The sequence below is a fragment of the Episyrphus balteatus genome, chromosome 2 (genome assembly GCF_945859705.1).
Source record: "Episyrphus balteatus chromosome 2, idEpiBalt1.1, whole genome shotgun sequence".
Lineage (NCBI taxonomy): Eukaryota > Metazoa > Arthropoda > Insecta > Diptera > Syrphidae > Episyrphus > Episyrphus balteatus.
Window position 1 is genome coordinate 53,857,903 of NC_079135.1, and position 23,172 is coordinate 53,881,074.

The 23,172-nt window shown below is 29.0% G+C and overlaps 1 protein-coding gene across 10 annotated transcripts in view; it reads left to right on the forward strand.

The window, feature by feature from the left end:
* Positions 1 to 1,608: 1,608 nt before the first annotated feature.
* The window catches only part of LOC129908508 (potassium voltage-gated channel protein eag), a 46,183-nt gene continuing 24,619 nt past the window's right edge, over positions 1,609 to 23,172 (forward strand). For 3 of the 10 annotated variants that reach the window (XM_055985052.1, XM_055985051.1, XM_055985057.1), the window contains exons 1-2: positions 1,610 to 3,051; positions 14,564 to 14,911. In XM_055985052.1, the coding sequence (XP_055841027.1) occupies positions 14,833 to 14,911 (79 nt within the window). In that variant the 5' untranslated portion in view covers positions 1,610 to 3,051; positions 14,564 to 14,832. Of the gene's footprint in view, positions 3,056 to 14,563; positions 14,912 to 23,172 lie in introns of all 10 variants that reach the window. The other 7 variants (XM_055985047.1, XM_055985056.1, XM_055985048.1 and 4 more) reach the window with 6 other exon arrangements.

A 23,172-nucleotide genomic window follows, 5' to 3' on the forward strand; every position in this document is an offset into this window, starting at 1 on the left:
TTTTGCTTAAAGTGACGACACGTAGCCCTAATATAAACTACTTGGCATCGAGTTCACAAGAGAAGTCACACTACAATACATATTTCTTTCACTTTTTATTTTTTGTTTCTTTGTTTTATTTTATTTTGTTGAGGTACATCTAAAAATTTAAAAATTTCAAATTCATTTTTTTCAAACTCAGTTTTTCCGAACGTAAAATTTGAAACAATAACACAAAAAGCTTATTTTTTGGTTCCAAAAACAATTTTTGTAGTTTTTTTTTCAAAAACAAATAGCGCTATAAAGAAATAATAATTTTGTAAATCTCCCACTTTTTGCAAAAAGTGGCCATTTAGTTAAAAATTTTGTTTTTTTTATTATTAAAACGAATTGCAATAATATTAATCTGTTATTTTCAAATTTAAATTAATAGGTATCTTTACAAATAAAACGCTGCGTAGTTTAAAATTAATTATTTTTGCTTCTAGTGGTCACAAAAAAACCTAGATCAAAACTGTATGGCACGCCGAAGGCACCTCAAATAAATATTTTTTTTAAATGGCACGATGCTCTAAAAAGGTTCGCCATTCCTGATATAGAGAATTGAAAAAATTCAAAGTTGAAAACCAATCGGTAATCTTTTGAGTTTCAAAATAAACTGTTCTGGATAACCATATGTCAATTCCTAGGTAAGTTAACACAACAAAAGTAATTTTGTAATTTTGGTAGTAAATTATGAAAAGTAATATCTAAAAAATATTCAATCAGAACACTGCGAAATCTCTGATGGCAACTGGAGGCGCCAAAGTATTTTTAACCCTCTTTGAACTTGATTCCCCCTCTTGGATTATACTCAGTCAACGGGCATTCGACTATGACAAAAGTTTTTTTTATCAAAAAATTCCCTTGTTGCCAGAACTCAGCTCATTTTATTGTTTTGTTTATGTCGCTTGGCCTCATTTTCTTTTAAGAACGTAAAAACTCTGGATATTTTCACTCTCTCGGAAGTGCAATAAAGCTTAAATTTGCAATTCGTTATTTCGCCATACCAGGAATAACAATACAGAACACACCAACCGTCGATATGACCTGATGAGGTCTTGATGAAAAAGGTCAGAATAATGAACTAGGGAGAATCTCTCCAATAATATGCAAGCTAAACTTATATTTTTTTTCATTATTTCACTTAAACGGAATTGCTGCGAAACAAATAAATTATTTTTTGTCAACTAGTTCATAGCCCCCTGCTGTACGCATCTCGGGAAAGTTATCTAGGACAACAAGTTTCTAGTGAAAAGTTGGACCGATGCCATAATTCAATTTCAATAAATTTGATCCCTTTGTTCCCTTTATCGACAATGTGAGACAGATACATAAATGCACACGCAAAAATATCAAAAAATCATTCGGGGAACAAATTTAACCAATATCCTAACGCAACTGACCCACGCGTTCTCATTCTCAGCTACTTTTGATCTCATAACAGAGAATCACAACCGGCAGGGACATTTTTTATATTTAAAATAAGTATTTATCATCTTAACCCAAATGTTAACATTAACATTAGATATTTCATGGGGATTCTTTTATATCAAAACTATTCAGTGCATCTAGTTGTTTTCAATATTCAATGCATAAACTCTCACTAAAAACAATATTTTTTTTTTTCTTTTTACTCGATTCGCACTCTAATGGTTTCCCCAATCTCATTCACTTTTCATAATTTCCATACAAAAATCCCAAAATCAAATTTCCCAATATTTCATTTACAGCGCAGCCTCACTACCTGTCTGCTACGCAAATCATCAAATTCCCTTCGAGCAAACCAAAAGAGTAAAAACTTGTAGTTGACTATTAGGAGCGTAGTGAGCTGAATTGCGTTACTCCAAATACAAAAAGAAAAGAAAAAAATATTTTGTGTAGAAAAATTAACTTGTAGATAAAAAATTTAAAAAAAATATATACATATATTATACATTTATAAAGTATCTGAAACTTCTATCTCGTAAGAAAATAATCAAATATTCTCACTATACTCATTCCCTGGAATAATTAATTTACCATATAGCAATAATTTAAACCCTAAAGTAGACCACTTCAAAAAAATATAGTTACTTTCTCTGAAAAATCGTTAAAAATGGAAAAGTGAAAACCGTAAAGAGAAAAAAAAAGGATTTTTTTTTGTTCTTATTGTTCGTGTACGCGCATAATGTAGGTTAGAAAGGAGTGGTATAACCATTAACCATTCGTTCTTGTTCTTTCACTTTTCGCCATGTATGCAATTGTGGTGTCCGTTTCTTGGTGTTTTCCCATCCTAAAAAGTCCTTTGCTGCTTCTTTTGCTGTTGGCCAATTACAAAGAGGTGGATTAAAAAATTTAAAATTTAAGCAATCGGGAGAATTAGAAACCAAGTTCTAGAATTGAACAACGTATTCCTTGAATTCGTGATTAGCGTGGGATAAAATATCGACCTTAAACGGATACGTATTTTTTTTTATTCGCGAAAAGTATAGAATGTCATATGCGTGACCTAAGTGAATGAACAAAAATTGTGGTTAATATATTATAATCAATTTTGAAGGGCTTAAAGGGAATAAATATATATATATATGTATATATATAAATAAATGGATGGATATATAAATATGTCTATACACATGCATATATAGTGAATGTGTAAAAAAAAAATTGCAAGTGTGTGCATCAGAGAAGCTATCTAGATGAATTAAATAAGAATTAATTATACAATGTAAATCGCTTTTCCTCGCACAAGTCACCAACAAAATAAGGGGTTGTTGCTTACACAACAACACGACACGACACACATCCCCCCATTAAAGAATAAGAGACAGTGTGACCCAGTCACCCAGTGAACTAGCGATAGTGTAAGTTGGCAGTTGGATTGAAAATGAACAACGTCCCACTGCTCAGATGACCATAATAAATCTGATTTACCAGAATACCCGTTTCCACTTGAGTTTGAGAGTTGAGAGAACCAGTAGCAGAAGCAGAAGCGAAATAAGGGTTGCAGAACGGTGACCAGTTGCTGCTTTAAGGAGCATGCTTGTAACTGTAAGTAAGTTATTTATGATTTCATTAGATTGTCATATGACTAACAGTCAAAGACCTCTGAAGCTGCATCTCATATTACAACCCAATTTAAATGATCAAAAAATTAGGTTAAAAACGTCATAAATATTCTAACAATTCTACATACATTTTAAGTTTCGTATCGGATAAGTTTTCCAACTGAAAAATTCATGGTTTGAGTTTGAAGTTTTTGAATAAAACAAAAGGACTAAAGGGTGGTATGAAATTCTAGGAATACACTATCATCTTATGAAAACAAAACAACGTAAGTGAATGTAATCAACAATGATCCTTACTTTTAATCAAATTCAAAGTCTTCACGTACTCGTAAAAGTTCAAACTATATTTAGTACTGAAGGTGGCTCAAAGTGACTTTCAGGTTATGAGTTTGTTATAATTTTGTTAATTCGGATGGAAATTTTCTACTTCGCACATTCGTGATATTTTCACTTTGTTTGTGAATGTGTTATGACACGAATTCTATTTTTGTTTGAGGTTGGTAATATTTGAAAGAAAATTTATACTTTGTCGTGAAAAATGTAAATTGTTAATAATTCAACATTAATGGTCATAAATTATAATACCTATTTACCTGCTGGCAAATTATTTTTTGGCATATCGATCGTCTGGAAACTAATAAATATTTTCTTACTTTAATATTGTGTAAACAAAATACTTTGAAATATGTCAACAATAGGTATCTTCATTAAAGTTTCTTGAGTATGCAGAGTCACATTGGTCAGATTAACACAAATAAAGATGGCTGATAAGTAAGAAACATTTCCGTATACGCAATTTTCAATATTGAGTTAATTTTTTGTATATTTTATTTTATTTTATTTTATTTTATTTTATTTTATTTTATTTTATTTTATTTTATTTTATTTTATTTTATTTTATTTTATTTTATTATATTTTATTTTATTTGTTGTTTTATTTTCTTTCAATTAATTTCAATTACCTAAGGCTTGACCAAATACATAGATACAACCACATATGCGTGAAAAATGCTTTACACTATCGGTGCTATAATGCGATGTTTGGTTCCATGCACTTTTGACCCTATAGTGTTTGGATGGATTTTGCTCTTACCTTCATTCAGGCATTACAGGGTTTAATCTATTTAGGAGAAAAAACTAAAAATCTTGAAGAGCAAAAATCTGCTCTTCTATGGGGCAATTCTTTGCTACATAAATCATTTTAGTTTCAAAAAAGTATCGAATACATAAATAAATAGTTTTCTGACAATTTTATCATACATATAAATTGATAAAAACATGAATGCAGGGGAGCGGGTCATAATTCTGCTTGTCAAAATTCTGTGGGGTCAAAATACTTTAAGACCATAATTCTGTATGTCATTATACTGTAAATACAAAATTCTGTACGTCAAAATACTGTATGAAAAAAATACTGGCATGCAAAATTCTGTTTTGTAAAATTCTGTACTGCAAAATACTGTATTTTCAATACTGTATTTTTCAAGAAATTTAATTTGATATAATAACACATAATACTAATTTTGAATAAAATTATGTAGTTGTTATTGACAGTTAAGGCGTAATTTTATACAAACATAATTTAGAACCAAGTTACAAAATGGAAATTTTCTTTATTTACTGATCCAGTTAACTGTTTCGTTAAAATTGTTTGCCTATATTGTTTTCTTAATACATTCTTATAGAGATAAAATCAATAACTTGAACGATTTTCATAATTTTTTTAAAATGTGGTTCCAAACTTTTCGCGGTTGGCGATGGTATAATTTATTAAAGAAATCAAATTGTGTTTTCATAAAAGAGAGGAAGAGAAATTGAAAAGAGAAAGTAAGAAAGAGTAAGCAAAAAATTACTATAATACATTTATAAAAATTTTAATTTAACAAAAGAGACGAGAGAATTTAATAAATAGTTTAAGAAGGAAAATTAAGTGAACGAAAAAGATTTAAATAAGTGTAGAGTTTTGTTTTTTCTCTCCTTTTACAGTAGCTCCTAATAAGGTGCCTATATGTATATTAATCAGAAACTTACCTCTTTATTAAGTTAATCTTTTGGAAAGTCATAATAAAACCTCTATCAAATAAATTTGTAATTCAAAGTTCTGTAAAAATGCTGTAAAAAAATATCGTTTTGATAATGTAAAAAAGTGCGCGCTCACTTTTTACATTATCAAAACGATATTTTTTTACAGCATTTTTACAGAATTTTGATATACAGAATTTTGATGTACAGAATTTTAAAATACAGTATTTTGACCAACCAGAATTTTGCTATACAGAATTTTGACTTTCAGAATTTTGCTCGTACAGCATTTTGCAAATACAGAATTTTGACATACAGTATTTTGGCATACAGTATTTTGAATACAGAATTTTGCAACATACAGAATTTCGACCCCAACCCATGAATGCAGCTTGGCAGTTAATTTTATAATAAGGTAAAATTTAATACTATTAACAACAACAAACGATTGCTTTGTTTTATTTGTTATTGAAGGGTAAAAAACGCATAGGTTTAGACAAAAATTATATCTGTAAACCAGGAAAAATGAATACTTTTGTTTACCTATCCTTAGTAATCATGGTTGTTGTTTCTTGTTTACCGTGAAAAATTTTACTGAGCTAAGTACGGAGTTACATACTACAAAAACACGACTAATAACGCACGTTACATTTATTAGAAACTAAGTTTAAAGAATTTTTCTGAAAAATTAAGAATCTTAACTTATTTTTAAATAAAATTAGAAACTTTTATAATTAGCGAGAAAATTCAATATATCAAGGAAAAATTTGAAAATATTCAAATAACTCACGTTACATAAATTTAGTAACTTATTCTATCTGCGATTCATTGTTATAATGATAAAGTTATTTTAAAGTAGAATATTATGTAACGGAATATTTTTTGCAAAAATTCCCGTTTATAACTAATAATTTAATATTGATATTGAATAAAGTAAAAAATCTGGAAAAATTTGTTCAAATATTATGTCCATTTTTTTATGGAATTTGTTTAAGGCACTTGATAAACTAAGTCATTAAATAATTATCATTTTCAACGCCTTTGAGTTCCCCCAATTTTTTAATTCCTTTTATTTCTAAAAAAGGGCTTGTGTGTAATGCACAAATTTCAATTGGATTTATTATTTTCATTTATTATTATTCTGAACGCATCATGTGTAATGCAATACAAAACTGCACTTTTTAAGGTGGTGTTAATTATTTTATTCTGAGGAAAATCCGTTAAAGGATATTTTTTCCTATCATAAAAAGGAATTGAAATAAATCGATTTAGAAAACTAAAGTGTTGAAATGGTGAAAAAGCGTACTGAAGGGGAATGCGGAATACCCAATTTGTATTTGTATACATAATATTTTTAAGAACAATATACAAAAGAGTCATGTTGAATTTTCATATAATTTGACTTTTCAGCCATCATCGAAGTCGTTTTTACAAAAATGGAAGAAAACAACAGTCTCAAGTTGACAATAAACCAATACTCTTAACTTTTCTACACCTACCTGATTTTCTAGATTCTAGACCAGGAAATCTAGCTATTATAACACAGATGATTACTTACTTAGAATCAAGATGATGCTCTTCCTAAATTTATTTTCTTAAAATAATAAGATTTCGTATAAAAATAAATGAAATAAGTTTAACTCTGTTAAAATATAATTGATTTTAATAAGAATTTTATTCTTAAATAAATTTAAGTCCAATTTACAAAAAATTTCTTATTAATTAAATGAGCATTTTAATTGAAATTAAAATATTAAATTAAAAGAAGGATGTTCTTAATTCAAAAGGATTTTTTTTTTCAACTTTGTTTGCTTGCATCGCAGATGGTATTAATATGCAGAGATACGCTTAATTCAATGCAGATTCTATAAAAATAAAAATCAATTGATAAAAGTTCTCGTATGTTTTAATTGTTTGGATTATTCCTGCACAGTTGTATTATATCTAAATAAACTACACATTTGTTTACCTTCTAACTTTACTTACTTTTAGTAATGTATCAGATTCATTTTTTATTGATGTATATTGTGCATTTATTTTAATACTTACAATTAGAGAACTTTGACTGTTTCTTAAATGTGTGTAGCTGCCAACAAATAATGCAGGAAGGAATCTCATCATCGCTTCACCCATGTATACACGTCTCATAAACGCCTTAAAAACAGTCTGCAAACTGTCATATTGTAAGTTGAATTCATAAAAACAGTGTTTTGTTTTTTGAACCGACCGACAGAAGGTTTTCTAATGTGGTACATAATTAGAAATTAAAAGATCATATTATTATTGTTCTGCGCATGTTAGGTTTCACTTCTTTAAATGTAGGTATTCCTTTGTTTTTTTTTTGTGTGTGTATTTTTCATTTTTTTATCATTTCCAACGTAAACAAAAATAATATAGGCAAGTTTTATTGCTTGTTTCTTTTTTTTTTTGAGGGTTTAATAGCATTTTACTTTATTCATAAATATAAAAGATAATACGTTATGTCATCTTTGCCATCAGTCAGGGTGACATTTTTCTTCGTTGTGGTTACTTTGAGCTTCTTCTTTTTTCATCGTTGTGGTTACTTTGAGCTTCTTTTGTTGCAAAAAAAAGGAAGGGTAGGTAAATCGATTTTTTGTGTATTGTTGTGATATTGATGACAGGTATCAGAGTGTTGTCAAAGGATGTTGGGTAGGAAATATTTCAAACCTTTTTTGAAGATGCAAATGCAATTAAGAACACCATATCCGAATTTAATGTATTCCTTTTGAAAATATATAAAATGTCAGTCACGTTCTATCTAAGTCAAATTGATATGTTATTTTTGAGCATTGAACAAATTCTGTAAATTCAAAATTCTGCAAATTCATGATTCTGTGTTTTAAAATTTGCGATTTTAAAATACTGCTCAAATAAAAGAATTATATTAAAAATTCGGCCTTTTTTCATTTATATATTTTGCAAGGTCTGTTATCACATCTGTTATTTCTTCTACAAAACTGGTTGTGTATGCATATTTTTATCAATATTTCACTTTATTCGGAATCAGTTGCATTCATTTTCATACATCAATTGTATTTTCAATATATAAAAAAAAAAATAAAGTAAAAGTTAACATTATCTACTATAATTTAAGCTGTTTTGTATTAGAATCAATCAAAACTGTTATTTGAGTTTTCCTCTTTCGGACTTAAGAAAAAAATATTTTAATAGAAGCGGTTTATTAACATAATTTGAACCTATGGTTAATTGAACTGGATAATGTTATGAAGTTCACTATTATCAATAGTGTGTTGAACCTTTTTTAAACTTAATGGCTGAGATGTCTCGGCAATTACACTGGTCTGCAAGGAAATCCTCCTTTAAATAAAATTATACTTTTCTAAAGGATTTTTGTATGCTGATTCCGAATCTGAAATCAGAAGCACGTCAAATGTGTGTAGCTGCCAACAAATAATGCAGGAAGGAATCTCATCATCGCTTCACCCATGTATACACGTCTCATAAACGCCTTAAAAACAGTCTGCAAACTGTCATATTGTAAGTTGAATTCATAAAAACAGTGTTTTGTTTTTTGAACCGACCGACAGAAGGTTTTCTAATGTGGTACATAATTAGAAATTACCATAAAAAAACTGATCTCTAAAAATTAATATATCTTTTTTTCATAGAACAAAAGTATACTTTTCTAATGGACTTTAATCTACTGATTTTGAATCTGAACTCAAAAAATTTGGGTCAGCTCTGGTTTTTGAGATATAGTAGTTTTTTTGAGTTTTTCTAAAAAAAACTTGATTTTGTGATACTTTAATGCGAATATCTTAAAATTCTGACATGATAGAATTTTTTGGATCTCGGATTCTAACTCAGCACATCAAAAACTATAAGAAAAGTGTACTATTGTTTCTAGGAGAAACAAATCTGAAGCTTTACAAGGCAGTTTATCGAATGGTTTATTACAAATAAGATATTTCTAAATAGAAAAATAGTATATAAAATTACAAAACACGTAAAAATTTTGTTTAATGTATTTTATTTTGGTTTTTTTTTTTTTTACATATTTTGACTTTTTAAATATAATGGGATTCATGTAGGATTTACTAAAAAGTAAAGGATTTCGAAATGTCTGCTTTTTTGTCAATCAGTATTTTAAAAAATGAGTAAACATGAATGTAAAAAAACTTATTTGGTGTCAATCGATAGGTCATAACAAGAATAAGTCCTCCAAATTTGAGCTCAATGCGACAAATAGTTTTAATTTTATACAAGTTCAAAGGAATCTAAAAGCGAGATTTTTTAGAAACTACTCACATTTTTCAAAAGTCATGTTTACAAAAATGGTTCCAGATAGAATTTTTCTGAAACCAGATTTAGATTCAAGAAAGTCTAATCTTTCATAATATCAAAAAATTATTTGAAGGAGAAAAAAAAGTTAAATTTTGCAGACCAGTGTTATTGCTACCCTATTTGATTTAGGCCGTGTGTTCATTGGGTTTAATATTTAGCCGAAGATACATTTTTGACACTATTGAGGTCAAAAGATAAATTTCAGGCTGTCAAAAATTTAGTTCCATTCTTAGCTGTGTGAATTGAGATAAATTTTTGAAGTTGCTTAATATTTTTTTTAATGGCTAAACAAAAGAATTAATGGTGTTTAAAACATTCCTAAGTATTTACAATTTACTTCCAACAAGCGTTGTCCTGTGAATTTTATTTTTTATGTTACCATTCACTAACAATTTGTTTCATCATTAATAAAGTGATAGTATTGAAAAATATTAATTTTCCTTAATACACACTCATATGGCGTTTTCGATTGGAATCACTCAAGGATTCACTCATTCTGAAATCCAATAAAATAGTCTGAAACGCTTTCAATCAATTCTGAAATTTTATATTAATCCAGTTAAATAAGGGTTTAACCTCGAAATGAATGTTAGTAGACATTTTTTTTGCTCAATATCTTCAAAAGTCTAGAAAAATCTCATGTCCGCTTGTCGCGATTTCAAGGTCATATCGCGAAAGGGAGATTTTCAAAATTAGCAAAAATAGGCTATGGTAGTATATACACATATGATACATGATTTCAAGGTATTTTTTAATGCTGATTCCAAAAAATCTAAAAATCAAGACAATCTGACGTCTCTGGAAAAAGTTATACCTGTTTTTCATCTGTCAACTCATATTATTATAACAGTTGCAAACTTACTGCCGAAAAACCCTTAAAAGTTATGGTAGATGAACCAAATTTTGCATGAAGATTTTAGAATCCATCATTATTAAAAATCAAAACAATCCCCTACAAAAAATATATAAACCTACGATATAATGGTATTTTTTGATGGAGGGGCAAATTTTAGGATGTGCACTAAAGAAGATTCTTGTTCATCTTAGGAATAAGTGCAAATAGGCTAATTTTTTCATTTTAATCTTTGTTTGGATATTCTTTAACTACCCTCAAAAATCTAAAAAAATCTCATGTCCGCAAGTCCTAATTTTCTTGGTTTGAAAATAAGGTGCAGATTTTAAAAAATGAATAAGAAAAGTTTAAATTTTTATATGTATACCAACATAAGCGACATGATTTTTTAACACTAATTCCAACAAAACTCACAAACAAGTCAACCTGACCATCAATGAAAAGTAATGCACCTTATTCATGTTGATCTGACACAAATATCTGAAGTGTAGTTTTACAATTTTTTAAAATCTGCACCTTATTTTCAAACCAAGAAAATTAGGACTTGCGGACATGAGATTTTTTTAGATTTTTGAGGGTAGTTAAAGAATATCCAAACAAAGATTAAAATGAAAAAATTAGCCTATTTGCACTTATTCCTAAGATGAACAAGAATCTTCTTTAGTGCATATCCTAAAATTTGCCCCTCCATAAAAAAAATACCATTATTTCGTAGGTATATATATTTTTTGTAATGGATTGTTTTGATTTTTAATAATGATGGATTCTAAAATCTTCATGCAAAATTTGGTTCATCTACCATCATTTTTAAGGGTTTTTCGGCAGTAAGTTTGCAACTGTTATAATAATATGAGTTGACAGATGAAAAACAAGTATAACTTTTTCCAGAGACGTCAGATTGTCTTGATTCTAAATTTTTTGGAATCAGCATTAAAAAATACCTTGAAATCATGTATCATATGTGTATATAATACCATAGCCTATTTTTGCTAATTTTAAAAATCTCCATTTCGCGATTTGACCTTGAAATCGCGACAAGCGGACATGAGATTTTTCTAGACTTTTGAGATATGTTATAGAATGGCAAAAGGAAGATATTGAGCAAAAAAAATGTCTACTAACATTCATTCCGAGATTTACCCCTTTTTTCTCCTTATTTTACTGTATTATATCTGTACTGGTGAATAATCAAATCAAATTTTTTTTGCTTTTTAACAACGAAATTTAGTTTGACGTTTAACTATTTAAATATTAGTGATTTTGAGTGAATTCTCTTTTGAAATCAACAAGAGAATTTTTCTTCTGAGAAGCGTTCTATCTGTCATTTAAAGGCCCAACTATAATATGCATATGCGCGCATGAGCTTATGTCAAAATGGCATGAGTGAGTTGTCGACCATACACAACTCTTATGGGATAGCCATAATGCGCATATACGCGCTTCGTTAACTTTCGTTAGCTTTAAAAATATTTTTGTGTAATTCAAAGCGTTTTTAAACAAAAATTATGGAAAACAAAAATGTAAATTGTGACAGAAGGCTATGCCCGCGTATGTTCATTATGGCTATTCCATTTCTCATGTTTTAACAAACAGAACGAAGCAGTTGGTTCGATTTTGACATAAGCCCATGCGCGCATATGCCTATTATAGTTGGACCTTAAGTGTGAATAAAACCAGAGATACCCAGAAGGAGATGGGAAACTTTCGTACGTTTTACCCCCCAAAACCCATTTGTTTATTTCGTGTTGTTGTCATTTAGTTTGTATCTGTGAATAAATGTGAAATACACACATAGTAACGAAGAAAAAAATAACAAAAATAATAAAAAATTATTAAAATTATTTTTATTTTAAGTGGAGTGATTGAATATAATTCAATATAAGTTCAAGTGACCTCAACTCCAAAAATTTATAAAGCGTTTCGCCCAGGTACGACAGTGGGCTCATCAGTTAGATCTGTCGTACCCTTACTAAGACGCCTTATTTTGGTCGATGTTTACCGACACTTGAACTTATATTGAATTATATTCAATCACTCCACCTAAATTAAAAATAATTTTAATATTTCTTTATTATTTTTGTTATTGTTTTCTTCGTTATTATATAAGCCTGACCACGGGCATACATTTTCTAAGTGTCTGAATTTAAACAAATTCCCTTAGAATATTATAATTCACAGTATATTCATGCTGTGAGTTTTATATAGTGTCGGTAAACATCGACCAAAATAAGGCGTCTTAGTAAGGGTACGACAGATCTAACTGATGAGCCCACTGTCGTACCTGGGCGAAACGCTTTATACATTTTTGGAGTTGATGTCACTTGAACTTATATTGAATTATACACACATAGTGTTAGCACAGTGTTTTCACGCATATGCCACTTTTCACACATACTTAGCCAAAAGCCTCAATCTGTTCACGCATACTTAGCCAAAAGTATCAATCCGAGCTTGAAGGCACACCAGTGTGACGTCAGAAGTTTCCCATATCTTCTTCACACTTTCAGAAGGCTTCTGATGGATTCCGGACGCTTCCGGACGGCCAATCGAAAACGACAATAATGTTGTATTAGTTTCTCAATTTCCTTTCTTTAATTTCAGTTCTTAAATAATTTTATTTAAAAAAAAAATAGACAAAACTTTCTGTCAAAAATGTATCCTCTGAAAATAAAAATTTAACCGGCTCCCAGAGCAGGATAAATTTTTAACAGCTGAAAATGTATCCTTTTACTTCAGTATTGTCAAAAATTTGTCCTCGGTCCAGTTCACACACAGTCTTAAAAATGAAGCAAGATTTGAATGCCAACTAAATAATCTTAATACTTAGTCAAAATTATAAGAAATTCGATGAATATTAAGAAAACAAATTTTTTTTAATGAAAAATATTTTTATTAGCAATAAAAATTTTATTTTCAATATATTTTTCATTTGCCAAAAAAAATTTTCTTAAAGCAAAATATTTTTAGTTGCAATACCTAACTATTTTTCGGTTCCAATAATTTTTTTTTTTTTTAATGCAAACTTTTACATATTTGGATTGAAAAAAAAAAATAACTTTTATTATTTTTTCTTCGTTAAAAAAATAATATTTCAAGTTAAAAAATATGATTTTAATTTGTAAATAAGATGAGTTGTAAATTTCAGTATTGCTTACAAAAAAAAAATGATTGTAAATATAAAATTTCAATGCAAAATTCGTTTATACATTTTTATCACATATTTGTTGACTGTCTTACACACTTACACACTACGCTATTTCAAAATAAATTCCTACATTACAGACTTTCAGAACTACATATTTGTAAAATTTACCAAAGCCTTTACAAGGAATTTATAAACTCTACGGAATAAAAAGTAATACGAATTTTTAATTTGCGAATATGTATTTTAATGCATGGTTTTGTAAATTTACTAACATTTTATTTAGTATTTTTTTATTTTTTGAGCGTGTATGCATTAGAAATACAGTTGTATTTCTCACAAAATGTCGTCTCTTACTTTTGGCCGTAGTAAAATTGGAAAAATGTAAGAAATTAATAAAGCAAAACTTTGTTAGCTGCAGAATACCCGATTAAGTTCCTTTAAACTACGAATGAAATTTAATTTGAATACAAATAAGACCTTAAAATATAGAAACATGATCTTACATTCTACAAACTTACAAACACATGTTTATGAAATGCAGGAGAACAAGAAAATGTAACGACAAAATTTTTAGTTCTATTTACCAATTTTAGTGTTTGTGTGTGTGTTTAATGTTACATTAGTTATAATATGAAAAGTATTCCGCACATGTAAAATTGTGAATGACTACTATTTAAGTTTTTCTATTGACAAAAAGGTTACGCATACGCCACAGTGACCACGGATGAAGAGTCCAAGATTTGTTTGTTTAAAAGAAAAAAAAAATTCTTTTGATCCCCCATATTCAGAAAAACTCTTTTGATCTGGATCCAGGGAAGAAGAGTTCAAGTTAGAACGAATTTAATTAAAAAATGTTGTTAATTTCTGGAATTTTTGAAAACTATTGGTTTAACTGGAGTTAAAGGAAATGCAATTTCCATTTTTATGCATGCGTTTATTATTTTCCTTTGTTTCACGAACAAATTTTCCTTTGCTTCACGAACAAATTGGAAATTAGAGAAAATTAGAGAATACATAAGTGAAATTGGAAAAATTTATAAAATTAGCTACCCAAGTCGAAGAAGGCTATCAGCTTAATTGAATATTCTTTTAAAAGAACTAAATTTTATGTACATAAATTCAATTTCTTTTTTAATTTTTCATCAACAGATACAACATTGTTAACATGACATGTCTTTAAATACAATCTCAACACATTGATAGTAAAATTGTTAATTACAGTTTGGAGAAAAAGAAGAATGAAAAATGAAAAATTAACATTGGCAGTAAAATTAAGTTTTGTTAATTAAAATGAAAGATTTCAAACCAACTAGAAGAATTTCAACAAAAGACTTCGAAATGGATGAACATAAAAGTGTTGACAAGTAAAGTGCATTTATATGTAACAACGGTTAGAAACATAACAGCGTAAATTTACAATGCCGGGAGGAAGGAGAGGACTGGTTGCACCTCAAAACACATTTTTAGAAAATATTATCAGACGATCAAATTCACAGCGTAAGTATTATTATTTTTATATGAATATTTAAAAATGTTTAAGTTTAGAATAATCATTTATTTCATTAAAATGAATATCATTAAACCATAATCAAGTATGTTTAAAGTACCAACCTATCAAAAGAATTTCCGTATAATTAATGGAACCATTTCAGTCAAGAACTCAATAAAATTAACATTTTCTGGCACTTTTATATCTCCTCGAAAATAACACGTTCATTGAAATGTTGTTGAATAGCTTTAGGATGGAGCATGGAGGTATAGACTAAGAACAAAAATTAGTTTCCTCTTAAATTTACACCCTTGTTTCAAAACAAAGAACCTGAAAAATCAATTTAAGGTAAACCCTAACCTTGAATTTTAAAAGAAACCATTTTCGTACTGATGAAACATTATTATTTTTTTTTTGCTTACATTAACTTAGCCCTGCCTCCTCTTTACCACTTACACCACAGCTGAATCTACTCTACCTATGTATTTTAATGAGAAAAATATTCCAGGAAAGCTCTCTTTTTTAGGATTCTTTAAAAAGCTTTATAGGTTAATTAAAAAGAGTGTTTAAAAGTGTGTCTACGGGAATAAGCGCAGTTATAAATGTTCTTTAAGAGTTCTTAATAATTCCTTTTTCTTGTTTTGCATTTTATAACATTTTGTAACATTTTTAAAAGCCTTTCCAGAAACTTCTAAGTATTCTCAACCAACCAACCATTTTATCTATACGCAATGTTTTCAGTTTCTGATAATCTCAATTGAAATTATTACTTTCATATGAGATGTTTTTAAATACAAATTGTTTCTACTGTTTAAGTTTTCGTTCAAACGCAATATTTTCTAACACTTTTTGGATCATTGTTACTGTAAATTTTTCTGCAACTTTTGTTACTAGAAGTATGTTGAAAAACCAAGATGAAGGGCTTTGCACACTTGTCATTCAATATAGCAACAACATAAAAAAAACATTATTTCCACAGTTCTTTTATTTAAATAAATAGTTTTTTGTAGGCTTTTATTCAATTTTTATTTTCTTTTTACGGCGCAACGTTTCAGCATTGAATAATTATATATAGAAGTGACACCGGAAAAAAACATCCGGTTTCAGGTTGTCCCCTTCATCAAGCCTTTAATATAATAAAATACATTAAACAATTTGTCAATGTTATTAGGCTGTTTTGGTCTATTAAACAAAAATGCGAATAAAACAAGTTCTATCCATTATTTTTCCCAACGTTTCGTAAGTGTTTCTTACTTCTTCAGGGGTGTTTATTCAATTTAATTATTCAAAACATAATATGTACATAATTTGCTTCCCTTCTGTTCCTATTGCATATTCCCGGAGACATCAAAATTCAAATACTACAATTAACACTTACATACAGGGTGTCCCAAAAGTCAACGTCGAAACGAAAACGGTAGATAGAGTAGGTGGTGACAGTTATCAGAAAAATAAAAAATCGAAAAAAAACCGAAAAACGGTTACCCTGTGACGGTTTTTCATGTGCCGTGACTACAAATCTTAATTTTTTTCATTTTTTTCTTTTGTTACAGAACCTTGAATAACCCTTCTTGCAAATGCATTCAAATATTTGAAGTCAGCTGCATCAGTTTTAAAGTAAATATTACTTTTTTGCCCAACTAAGTACTAAACATTTTTAAATGACTCTAATTCAATGAATCGTAGTGTCAAAAAAAAAATGCACTACGATAATTCGGAAAGTCATTTTAAAAGTTGGTGTGTTCAATTCTCTTTTCAAAATGGTATAACATTGTTGAGAATATTCCATAAATAACGGAGATACATTTTTTTTTCTTAAGAAATCCGACTTTTTTATTAGGTAATTTTTCCATATTATATTTAAGTTCTTGTATTCTGAAAGGTTCTGAAAGGGTACAAAACTTAAATAATATGGAAAAATTACTCAACAATGTTATACCATTTTGAAAAGATATTAGGGCCTTTATGCAAAAATGTAAAAGTCTAAAAGTGAAAACTTGGTAAAATGGCAAAGGAACTGTCAAATTCTTATGTTTTTTTCAAGAGAGAAAAGGACGAAGATAGATTTCATTGGTTTCATTATTGAGGTTTTGAGTGATTTTATACAGGGTGTCCCAAAAGTAATGGATCAAACGAAATATGCTGATAGGCCAACTTTAGGGCTCTCAGAATTTGGTAACTTGTTCATCCCAAATCCTTACGGTTTTCGATTTAATGCAGTTTTTGTGAAATTTCGAAAAATCCCGACTTGGCAACAGTATTTTGCTTCCTCCGCTCATAATTGATTTTTGTTTTTTACAATTCCTTCACTAAAACATTGCCAAATAATAAGAAATAATTAATTTATCAAAATATTTTTTGTTTCATATGCCATTTTGCTGCAAATTAATTAACAGTTCCATGTTTTATAAAAACTCAATTTTGTAGTTTTATTTCAGAGCATCATCCCGAAAAAAAATTGTATGGTGTGACACTGGTTTATTACTTTAAAAACTTGCCGTGTTACTGCAGTTTTCAAAAATGTATACAAGTTTCCAAAGATGAAATTAGAACGAAAGTTATTACAATTTGAATGCAAAAAAACAATCGTTTTCAGAGCAAAATAACAAACAAAAAGCGAGGCTTTTATTCAAAAAGAAATAAACAAACAACAGCCGAGAAAATGTGTTTATTTTTCTTTGTTATTTTGCTCTGAAAAGCCCTGTTTTGTTGCATTTAAATTGTAATATCTTTAGTTCTAACTTCTACTTTGAAAACTTTTATACATTTTTGAAAACTGCAATAACACGCCAAGTTTTTAAAGCAATATACCAGTGTCACACCATACAAATTTTTTTCAATGTGTTATTCTGAAATAAAAGTATGAAATTGAGTTTTTATAAAACATGGAACTGTTAATAAATTTGCATCAAAATGGCATATGAAATAAAAAATATTTTGATTAATTAGTTATTTCTTATTATTTGGCAATGTTTTAGTGAAAGAATTGTAAAAAACAAAAATCAATTATGAGCGGAGGAAGCAAAATACTGTTGCCAAGTCGGGATTTTTCGAAATTTCACAAAAACTGCATTAAATCGAAAACCGTAAGAATTTGGGATGAACAAGTTACCAAATTCTGAGAGCCCTAAAGTTGGCCTATCAGCATATTTCGTTTGATCCATTACTTTTGGGACACCCTGTATAAAAATACTGCAAAACAAAAATGTATTGTATAACCTTTGGTGTAGGTTACCTTTTTTATAATCAAAAGTGTTTACAAAAGATTGGGCCTTAGTAATAGACTCGATTTTAATAGAATTAGATTTTAACAAAAAAAAATCATGGTAATAAAACAAACATCTTACTTCTAAACTTAGATAACTAAACTTAGATAACTGAAACAATGAAAGTTAACCATAGTTAACATGCGATCATAAAACAACGCACCAATGTGAAACCACCTTAATGGTTTTTGATTTTCGCTGAATGCTTTCATTCATTCATTCATTCAGTCATGAATGACATTTCATTCCAGTCGATTGGAAATTTTCCAACAGATATTCCAGTTGTTTTTGTTTTGTTTTGTTTGGTTTTTTTTTTGTTAACTGAAATATCGAATTTTAATTTAACTAATTTACCTACTTCGGTTAAAAAAAAAACTTAAAAAATTATACATTCTGCACATCTCGAGAGCATTTCCTATCGTTCGGTATATAATTTATGCCCCTTCGATTTTTGTGGGCCGCGCATTTTGTACCACAAAATTCGTGTTCGCCGTTTAATTATATGACATGATGATGATGATGATTTCCTTATCTGATATCAAATGTATGTCCAGCAACTCTTTTCTTGAGTTTTTATTTTGAGGTCCCAATATAAACTGCAGGACAAGTATGATTATTATCACCCACAGTATCTACACATAAAAAGGTAATATCTTCCAAACTGGCATTGGTCGCCAAATTGTCAAAACATGACAATTTGGCGACCAATGTCAGCTATAGTAATTCTTAATTGCTTTAAATAACCGACGAAAACCGCACAAAAACCGAAAAACCACGCACACCAATAATTTTTTAACAATTATTGACCACTTTCCGCGAAGAAACACGAAGAAAATTTGTTGTTTTTTAATTTATAATTTTTTTAATGACATTTTATAAATTAAAACAAAAACAAATTTCCTGTTTACTGCGATTGAAATATAAAAATTAAAGGCCGAACTGACAGATTGGTGCCCATTTTTGACAAACAAATTTTGACAGCGTTCGCAATGGGCAGATTCAGAAATGTTAGGCACTAAATATTTAGGTAATTTCTCGGTCTCTGATTGGTCAGCTGTCAAAAAAAATCTTTCCAATTTAGGTAATTTTATTGGAAAGCTAACTGGAAAGTTAGGCAAGAAAATTTTCCCTTAAAATTTAGGAAAGTGTTTTTTGTCAACATGACAGCAGATTGTTTTGAATTAAAGAATTAATTTAGCAAAATTAAATGTATTTGTGTGAAAAACGAGTAAAAAGTGCATTATCGGTTTATAATTAATATTATTTATTCATTAAAGTGTCTTCCCCATGCGATCGGTAAAATACTTAAGTAAATTTTGAAATTTGACCATAGCATCATATCCAAACTAATTTAGTCAATTTCCTCAAATTTCCGTTCAGAAAATGACGTTGTCTAAATATCTAGTCCCTAATATTTCCTGAACGTGCCCAATATATTACCATTTAAAGGCTATCCTTGTTTTTAATCTTTCTTTTATTGGTGCATTATTCAGCCTCTTTGAAAGTCCGGGTACATATACGGAGCTTCTGTATATTATCTGTTGAGCATCATCGTCATCAAATCTATGAAAAAAAAAACAGTGATATAATGATTTTCCTTTAAAAATAAAATAATTGTATCACAAAGCGGATATTATAAGTATTCAGTTGGCAGGGAAGCACCCAGTTCAATAAAAACCAAAAGTAGATAATTTTTAAAAAAATTGACATTACGCTTTTAATATTTAAATTATGTACATAGGTATTAATTAGGAAAAATTTCGGTATAGATTTATTGTCCACTTCAAAGGTTATTAGATTTTAATTGATTGAATTGAACTATATTGCAACTTACCCATCAAGCTGTTCAAAGTCCATTGTGCAGTAATGAACTTCTGCCAAATAACTGAAGTAACATCTCGCAAAGTTCCACAAATATTTAAAAAGTTATGTAAATGAGCAAGACTTAAACTCATTACATTAGTTAAGAGCGTGTAAAATATTAAAATATATTAAAATGCTAATTTAAATAAGACGGACGCTAAAGGACTACTGGATTGCAGTTGGTATGGTTTAAAAGAGTTGAACTCTCTGTTTGGTAGCATCTGCTTATAGTTTCTTAGGATAGTTTCTTTTTTTAGCAAGTTCATGATACAAACTCTTTTTTTTTTAGTCTGTTAATGAAATTTTATAATTTTTATGAAATACTAATTGTAAGTGCCCTTGTTAGTCTGAAAAATTAGATTGCCCCCAGACTCTGGTTTCGAGGTACACTTTGATAGTACTATACCATGATACACTATTTCAATTTGTTTAGTGTCTGGAGTTCCACTTTCTAATGAATGCATTACTTGATCCCACATGGTATCTACTTACGTGTGTAGGAGTATATCTCGCAAGTGAAAACGATGAAGAATATTCTCAAAAAACTTAAGACTAAGTCCTTTTTTATGGAAAGAGAATATTTGCAAATATATGTCAAAGGATTTCTTTGGGAATGCTTTTGGCCGCATTGCAATTAGATGCAGCCAGCCACTTCTCATACATACATACTATATTCTATACATATGCATATATTATGCATCATTTTGTTTTCTAAGAATTTTCATTGTGTAGGCTTTGTTTTTTATGATTCATATATAAAAAAGACAAAGGTTACACTTTAGTTGCATATTTTTTTTGTTATTTCTTTTTGAAAGATTAAGAGGAAAATATCGATTTGATGCATTCACAAGAGCTCTTATTAGCTTATAACTCTTCTGTCACTCTTGCTTAAAAATTTATTTTTTCTTGTTAGATTAATAAATTCAGCAAAAAACAAAAAAATGAAAGGTGAAATAGTTGAAAAGCAAGTGAAAATGCTAGAGTGCTTTGTTAAAGCTTATTTTTGCATAGGTATTTTCTTTAATAGGATTATGTTGATTTTAGCTTAAAGAATGACTTACCTTATGCCTACCCGATGAATTGGGGAGAAAGAGTGCTTGAAATATTACATCGTTGAAAATGAATAATTTCTTTTCAATCTTTTATAAGCAATGTTTTCTGATAAACTTTTTTAGCGGTTTAATTGGTTTCGTAGAAGGCAATTTATATGGATTCAAAAACCAATCCAATTAAGAGATTTAAAAACAAAACATGATAGGCATAACAATATTAGAGTAAGATTTGAGCTAAAACTAAAGAGTTTGAAAATAAAAAAAATATCCAAAAAATATAAAAGCAGTTTTTGTATTTATGTATCTTTTTTACTCCAAAAATTAATATGATAACGATGAGTATAAAAATACATTCATGTTATTGAAAAAGAAGCTTTAAAACCCTATTCCTTTGGAAAAAAGAACACTTTCAAGGTATGACCAAAGTATGCAGTTTTATAGCCTTATGTGTTCTAATAACGAATTCAAAAGTCTGGCAGCTTTAAATCGCGGCTTTATATGGTTTCCGAGGGGTTAAATATCTCGAGTTTTCCAAGTAATGTGAGTAGGCTAAATTAACACAAAATCAAATTCTGAATATAAGGACTGATTCTCTGTCATTTCCCCTAAGCCTGAAGACATCAAGAGAATATATTTTTGTGTGATTTTTTTTATAAGAAATGTTAGACATTATAAGGAATTACGCTTCAAATTGCTTTTTTTACGACCATGTTACCATAGACCAGGCATGTCAAACTTGCGGCCCGCGGGCCGCATGCGGCCCACAACGCTTAACTCTGCGGCCCAGTCCGCATTTTTAATAATTTTGAGTTTAAGTTTATAATTTACAGTACTTTGCCATATTATTAGGCCTAAGCGAAAAAATTGCAATTTTTTGTTTCATATTGCTCAATTTTTAAAGTTTTTGTTGAGATATCCAATATTTTTTTTGTCTCATTTAATTTTAAATTTTGATAAAAAATAACGTACAGCCCTAAAAGACGTTTTCTAAGGATTTCATGACCAGAGAGTTTCCAGATTGGTACAATACTTTAATTTTTGTATAGAAGAATAACGTGACATTCTTAATTTTATGGCAAGAGCCTCAAGCATATTCCGAAATCGTAGAATCAAAACGAAAATGTCTTTAAGAGCTTAATCCCTTTTACACGTTATTATTTATCGAAATTTATGAATTCTTTTACTTTTTTTTAAGTTAATCCGTATCTATCCTTATCGGTCGTATCAGAAATAATCCACAAAAAAATATAAACTTAAGTCATTAAGACGAATGAGTTACCTATAAGATCCAGCCTAACTAACCTTGGTCTTAGGAAAAACATGGTAAATGGAATACATTAATGTAATCATTTTTCCTGTTTTTTTTTTAATAATTTGTTTTATAAAAATTTTAGTTCTACTTTTTTCTGCGGCCCATAAAAATTTTGATCTCGCTGTTTTGGCCCTTAGTTACCATTGAGTTTGACATGCCTGCCATAGACACATTTGCCTAACAAATCACATCAACTTCAACACTATGTTCTCTTTGCCGGAACTAATATTAGAAAACCCATACATGGAACTTTTTTGTTCAAAAAATCAAATAAAAAACTTGTAACCCTTTTCTTACGATACTTTTTTTCGCTATGCTTCTAAGTACCAATTTTGCAATAGTCAGATAAACCTCAGCTAGAGCTTATTCCTAAGAATATTTAATTTTTTATATTGACATTTATTCGTTTGATGGAGCCTAACTGATGATTGAACAATTAGTTCTAAATATAATTAAATTATGAACCAACACAATCTTTTCGTTCTTTCTATCTAACCGTCTAATGCTCTATTAGTTTCAAAACTCTTATGGTACTCTTCGGATGAAGGTGTCACTGCAAATTAACGAATCCTTATCATATTAGTTTGATCGAATTGTCTCAAAACGAATTTTAAATAAAATATGATTAACGATGTCATAATTTTTCATATTATTTTTTTCTGGCTGAAAAATTTCGATCAAAGAAACCAAACGATAGTGACAAACATCCCAAACCGCAACAAAAAAAGTAGGTACCTTATGTTTGAACATTATTCCGCAAGTGGTTGTGTTCTCTC